The sequence below is a fragment of the Rhincodon typus genome, chromosome 5 (genome assembly GCF_021869965.1).
Source record: "Rhincodon typus isolate 14 chromosome 5, sRhiTyp1.1, whole genome shotgun sequence".
NCBI lineage: Eukaryota > Metazoa > Chordata > Chondrichthyes > Orectolobiformes > Rhincodontidae > Rhincodon > Rhincodon typus.
In genome coordinates this window covers 22,116,293-22,123,094 of record NC_063336.1, presented here as the reverse complement: position 1 = coordinate 22,123,094, position 6,802 = coordinate 22,116,293, and the positions used below count along the sequence as shown (strand labels likewise).

At 42.0% G+C, this 6,802-nt stretch overlaps 1 protein-coding gene across 1 annotated transcript in view; it reads right to left on the bottom strand.

Moving 5' to 3' along the window:
• Positions 1-477: 477 nt before the first annotated feature.
• The window catches only part of LOC109918784 (armadillo repeat-containing protein 2-like), a 119,497-nt gene continuing 113,172 nt past the window's right edge, over positions 478-6,802 (bottom strand). Inside the window, exon 11 of the mRNA XM_048596695.1 lies at positions 478-638. Coding sequence (XP_048452652.1) covers positions 478-638 — 161 coding nt within the window. The remainder of the gene's footprint in view (positions 639-6,802) is intronic.

The window sequence follows — 6,802 nt, the reverse complement described above, 5'->3', positions numbered from 1 at the left end:
GGAGTTTGAAGGGCATCATTCCCCTCTTGTTCAGCCATTGCTGTACTATGTGCATTGCTAGTTTGATAGCGAGAATATCCAAGCATGTATCCAGCAGCCACTGTGTGTTATGCTGGACCTGGGTTTCTGTAGTACCATTATTCCTTCAAGGAAACATGCCAGAGCAATGATAGCAGACAGAACCTGGGCAGACTCCTTAATCTTTCATTGTAGTCTCCAATGGACTCTAGCATCTTCACGAGATGCTCCCCTTCCCTACTCTTCATTTCCAACAATCTTGTAAGGTCACTACCAGAGACTTGCCATCTGCATGGGATTCAGGAGGGGCCTGGTCTCCATTACTCTTTGGAGTGTCTGAGACCTCAGTTGCCACATCCTCCATCAGTAATAAGCATGTGATTGTGATGCACTGACACAATTGCAACCCTGAACTGAATCTAGAAAATGAATTCAGTAAAGGTGAAAGTATCTGCACGGCTACAGGATCCAGCTGGATGCCGTGACACGGTAGCCACCTGTGAGGACAGAGTCATCATCTGCAGAGATGGTGCTTAAGATGGAGTTGGAGGTGGTGCTCAAGGTGGAGTTGTGGGTGCAGTTGGAGTAGGCAGTCTCCACTCTTGGACAGCTGTGAGGACCTACAGTGGATAACAAAAAGAATTAGCTCTGCATGTGTTATGCACAATCTCTTTTCTCAACAATGTTTCAGGTGTTTGTCTTGTATGTCCACTTAACAGCAGCTGAGTGGAGGCATCCTCACTGGATTCCGAAGAGACTCTGGTCTCTCCATCGGTGCATGCTCAGTCCTGGTCCGCCCCAGTAAGCTCGGCAGCCTCCTCCCTACAGGGGCTGAGGACTCAAGTATCAGGTGGCTCTGCCTCAGTTATATAGAGCTCTCTCCAATGATGATCTTTTTTTTCTTGCAGACGAACGGAGGGATTGAGTGTCTTCCTGACAGATACATAAAAACGTTATGAGTGCACACAGCTCCTGAGCCATCTCTGGCAGGTAGTTGACAACCACATTGTGTACAAGTTCCATCTGACATCACAGCTTGAAGCCCAAATTCCCTTCTGACAATCCTGTGCATTTGCACATTTGCTTAATTTACTTTTCATTCTTCAGTCATGACACACTGATACTTAACCTTTGCTGATGCAGCAGTTTATTCATGCTTTTTTTGGCACGGCACCCAGGTCCCTCTACGGGCCCGGCTGTTGCTGATTTGCATAGCAGCCTCTGTTCAGGTCACCTCGGTCAGAAGGGAGGGCTTTCTGCTGTTAACCCAGGTAAACAGAAGCTCCCGCCTTTCTCAGATATCCTGGAGGAGAAACTGCAGCAACTCTGGGCTAGTCTGCACGCAGACATAGGAGGGATTCATGATTGACAGCTGGAGAGGATGTGCTAGCAGTTGCACTTCCCGAAAGCCACTCAGACAGTTCAAATGACATTCTTGGTTTGGGAATAAATGCCTGTTCGAATACCCTTTGCAAGTAGCACTCCACCCCTTTGGCCCCATTGAAACAACAGCGCATGTGTTGACTTCCTGTCTGCTCTCATCACATGATTTGCCACATCCCTCACCAGTACATACCACTTTCATTTAAAATCACATGATGCTATTCCATTTCAATTTTGAAATGGAAACAGATCAAGGCGTTATTTGTATAAAACAACGATCAAGAATGTGAGTGACTGATGGGCTGTTCAAGACAGCAGATACTTAATGCTCAGATATTAAGTAGAGTAAAAGCCTTTTTTCCATTAATGCAGAAGTAGGTCCATTCTCAATGCGTTCTCTGGCACGAGGTTCCTGTTCGGCTCGAATACCCCTCATATGAAACTTGTGCTAATTTATTTGCATCAACCCATCGTGCATTTTTAATTAAAAAAAAAGCAGGCTGAATCTAGCTTACTCAGCATGTCAGGCAGCATCCCATTGCAGCATCAACTCTTTCACCAAATCAATCCTCCTGCCTTCTCCCTTGTCATAAACCTTTCCTTTTCTTCTTGCTCTCACTCTTCCCACTTTCACTTGCTTAAAACCTGTCACGTCTCTAACCTTTCCTAGATCTGATGGCAGGGCATTGCTTTGAAACATTAGGTGGAATCTTCCTGGCCCTTTCGAAGCAGGCTTGAAGGTGGGATCAGAAGAAAATTTGAATCCAGGGGTGTTTTGTCAGCAACCTGATGCCTACTCAGTCTTGCTGGAGGTGGGTCATCAAAGACAGTAACTACCTACCTGGCAGCATCAAGTTACCTATCTGAAACATCCAATAATGGCAGATGAGGGATGACCACTGAGACCGTTCCAACAGTGAATGGGCTTCCTGACCAGAAACTGGCCTGGACTCCCACAGGACCACTAACAATCCCCTATCCTCATTCCCCACCCACCTTACTGCAGGAGCAGGGATCAATGTGTTTCCCCTCCACTGATGTCACCTGACAGCCATAGCCACGGTTTAATTTTTAAAAAGTAAATATCTCTTCAGTAGGCACCCCTGGATAGGCTGGGACCCTTTCTTTCCCTGGTGAGTAGGAGGCTGAGGGGTGACCTTATAGAGGTTTATAAAATCATGAGGGGCAGAGATAAGGTGAAAAACCATGGTCTTTTCCCCAGGGTAGGGGGTCCAAACCTAGAGGCATGGGTTTAAAGTGGGAGGCAAAGATTTAAAAGGGACTTGAGGGGCAACATTTTCACACAAAGGGTGGTGCGTGTATGGAACGAGCTGCCAGAGGAAGTGGAAGAGGCAAGTATGATTACAACATTTAAAAGACATTTGGATAGGTACATGGATAGGAAAGGTTTAGAGGGATATGGACCAAATACAGGCAAATGTAACTGGTTTAGCTTGGGAAGCGTGATCAGCATAGACAAGTTGGACCAAAGGGTCTCTTTCTGTGCTGTACAACTCTATGATTCTATAACTGTACCTTTGCAGTTCCCATCCTGCAGCAGCAGAGCCCAGTAGGACTCCTGTTCTTCCATGGCAACTGGGCCTTGGAACAAACCTACTCTTCTTAATGAGTGGGTTCTCACCTTTTGGAGACACATTGCTGCAAGTGCAGAGTTGGGACCCAGCAATAGTCACCACATGATCATTTTTACAGGATATAAAATTCTACCCAGTAACCCTATTTGTCTCTTTGCAGATCTGTTGAGTGTTTCTAGCATGTTCTGTTTTTGTTTCCAATTTTGAGCATCCGTTATATATTGCTTTTAAATTAAGAATAATTTCCAGATAGAAGTTTAAATGTGGAGAGGATTTTTCATCAATTAGTTTAACTGATAGTTTTCCAATCAAAAATGTTCCTAAACAAAATACAAGAAACAAGATACAAATTAATCATGTATATATGCTAATATAATCAAACAACAATTTTCCATATTGATGAAATTGTAATGATGTAGACATTTAAATGGTTATAAAGTACATCCTCACGTATAAAAGGTAATTAGTTCATTAGGAAATTGTGCATTTAACTGTTTGGTGCAGTTTTCTTGTATGCAATTATGAGTTGCACCTGAATTTCCTTACTAAATTAATATTGCATTTATCTTTCATTTAATTTACACATGCGAATATGTGCATGTGTATGAAGTTGGAGGGCTCTGGGAACTCAGAGAGAGAAAAACTCTCATTTCTCAGAAGGTTATTTGGCAGATGGTACTATCCATACCAAGCAAACTACCTGGCAAACACTCAACGCAAGAGTAAGTTTATTTTTAAACTCATTCATGAGACATGTGTGTCGTGGTAGGTATTTATCATCCATCCATAATTATCCATAAGGCAGTTAAGAGTCAGTCACATTGCTGTGGGTGTAGAGTCACATGTAGGCCAGACTAGACAAGGACAGCAGATTTCCTTCCCTCAAGGGCATTAGTGAACTAGATGGGTTTTTAACAACAATCAGCAGTGCCTTCATGGTTTCCATCAGGCTAGGTTTTTATTCCAGATTCTTGTTTAGTTCATATTGCATCATCTACCAAGTTGCCAAAATATGCGCAAATTTAGGGGTTTCAGATTTCTGATTCAGTGACATTACCACTACACCACTGCCTCCTCATATTTGAAGGAACCAACATTCAGTAATTAGAAGCATGGCTCAGAAGCAACTGTGTATGTATAGTGACACTCTCAAACCTGCATTGACAGTGAAGAATGACGAAAAAGCAGATCTATCTACAACAATTATTATTACTCTTGCTGTTAGTGTTACAGTTACTCTCTTAAATTGAAAAGCACCTATGTATTACCTCAATGACATCAGGAACGAAGCACTGCTCAGACTTTCTGCACCTATTTAAAAGAACAACTTAATCCCCTGTCAAGAGAAAGCAATCTGGTAATTTCTTGAACTTCAGCAACAAAGTAGGTGTTCTGGTTTCTGAGGACACATAGAATGTTCAGCATCCATCCATGTCACCTAAAACTATAGATAACCCGACTTTCCACAGAATCAGAGAATTGTTACCATGCAGAAGGAGGCTATTCGACTTATTCTGTCTAACTGATTCGTTTACCTAGTGCGAATCTCCTACCTTTTTCTCCATATCCCTGCACACTGTTTCCAATCAAATATTCATCCAATACTCTCTTGAATGCCTCAATTGAACCTGCCTCACCACAATTCCAGGCAGTGCCTTCCATACTGTAACTACTCGGTGTGTGAAATTTTTTTTCTCACATCACTCTTGCTTTATTCGCATGCCACTTTAAATCTATGCTCAATAGTTTTTTGTTTACTTTTATGAGCGGGAACAGCTTCTCCCTATCTATTCTATCCAGCCCACTCATGATTTGGACAACCTCTGTCAAATCTCCTCTCAGCCTTCTCTTCAAGGAGAAGACTCCACAACTTCTTCAATCTATCCTCTTAACAGAAGTTTCTCATTCCTGGAACCTTTCTTGTAAATCAGTTCTGCACTAGCTCCATTGTATTCACATCAATCCTATAATGTGGTATCCACAACTGGTATACACAATACTCCAGTTAATGTCTAACAAGTGTCTTGCACAAGTTTAACTTAGCTTCTTGCTCTTGTTCACTGTGGTCCTGTTAATAAAATCTTTACTAATTGCTCTCTCCACTTATCCTGTGACCTTCAACAGTCTGTGCACATAAACAACCAGGTCCCTCTGCACTTGCACTCTCTTTAGAATTATACCCTCTATTTTACCTTATCTTCAATGTTCTTGTGACTAAATTGTATCATCTCACACTTCTCTGCATTGAACTTCATTTGCCACCTATCCACCCACTCCACCAACTTGTCAATGTCCTTTTGGTGTTCCATACTGTCCTCCTCAGAGTTTACAATTCTTCCAAGTATAGTGTAATCTTCAACTTTGAAATTGCCAACTACACACCATTAGTATATATATCAGGAAAAGCAAGGCTCCCAATACCGACCCCTTGAGAAATCCACTGCAAACCTTCCTTGAGCCTGAAAGATATCCAGCGAACATTATTCTGTTTCTTATCGCTCAGCCAATTTTGTATCCAGGTTGCTCCTGTTTCTTTTTTACCATGACCTGTAACTTTCCTCACACATCTATTGTGTGGCACTGTGTCGAATGCCTTCTGGAAATAAATGTATACCCACATTCATAGTGCTACCCTCATCAACCCTTTCTGTTACTTCCTCAAAACCTCCAGCAAGTTAGTTAAACACAACTTCCCCTTTAGAAATCTGTGCTGGCTCTTCCTAATGAAACCTCCTCTTTCCATTTAATGACTAATTCTATCCCATTTTGGGATTTTTACAATTCCTATTTTGACAGATAAATCATGAATGTATAGTTTTTGGTTGCTCATATGTTTTTTAGATGTAAAGAGGTTAGGTTACTTCACATTTTCTCTTTGTCTTTGGCAGGCAATCCAGTGACACACACCAACTTTACAAAAGTATGATCTCCACCCAAAATTGGCAATGGTGGTCTGCAACTAACCTGTAATTTTCCTTGCTTCTGTTGTAAGAAAATGTCTGAAACTCTACAAAGTACCTCTTCCCAACATTGCAGTGTAAAATTACAGACTTACTATGACCATGTGATAAATGATGGGACTGTTGTCACCCTGTGGCACTTTTGTAACTGTAGTATCTATAAAAACTGCAATCAAAACTGTTCACAAACAGACAAATTATACTCCAACTTCCAAAATACTTCCAGATTGGAAAAACATCTTTGCTCAACTTTTCACAGATCAATCTTTGGTATGATAAAAAAAGGAACTTGCACTGGATCTGTTCTTCCTGATCAAGTCACTATTCTCATTTAATTCCATCTGAATTCCCCAATTTTTATTTGACATTCTGTTATGAGTGAAATGGGGAGTCAGTTAACTGTACGGTTGGGTTGCAGTGCAGAGGGACACTAACAGTGTGGGTTCAATTTCCACGCCAGCTTAGGGCTACCAGGAAGTACTCTCCTTCTCAACCTCTCCCTTCACCTGAGGCACAGTGACCCCAAGGTTAAACCACCCTCCGTTATCTCTTTCTCTTTCTCTAATGAGACAGCAGCCCTATAGTGATTTTATGAGTGAAATATTATGCTACCTGCTTTGGACTCTGTTCATAGCTGCTAGGATTCTTCAAACTGATTGGTTTTCCAACATTGTTGTTACTTGTCCTGTTTGCAGATGTCCATTAGAGGGCAGCATACTGGGCAGGACACCAAAGTAAGGTAAAGTCACCATAGTCTCACTCTTTCAGCAGAGAGAGAAAACAGGCAGTGATTTAATCTGAGACAACAAGGTGCAGGGCTGGATGAACACAGCAGGCCAAGCAGCA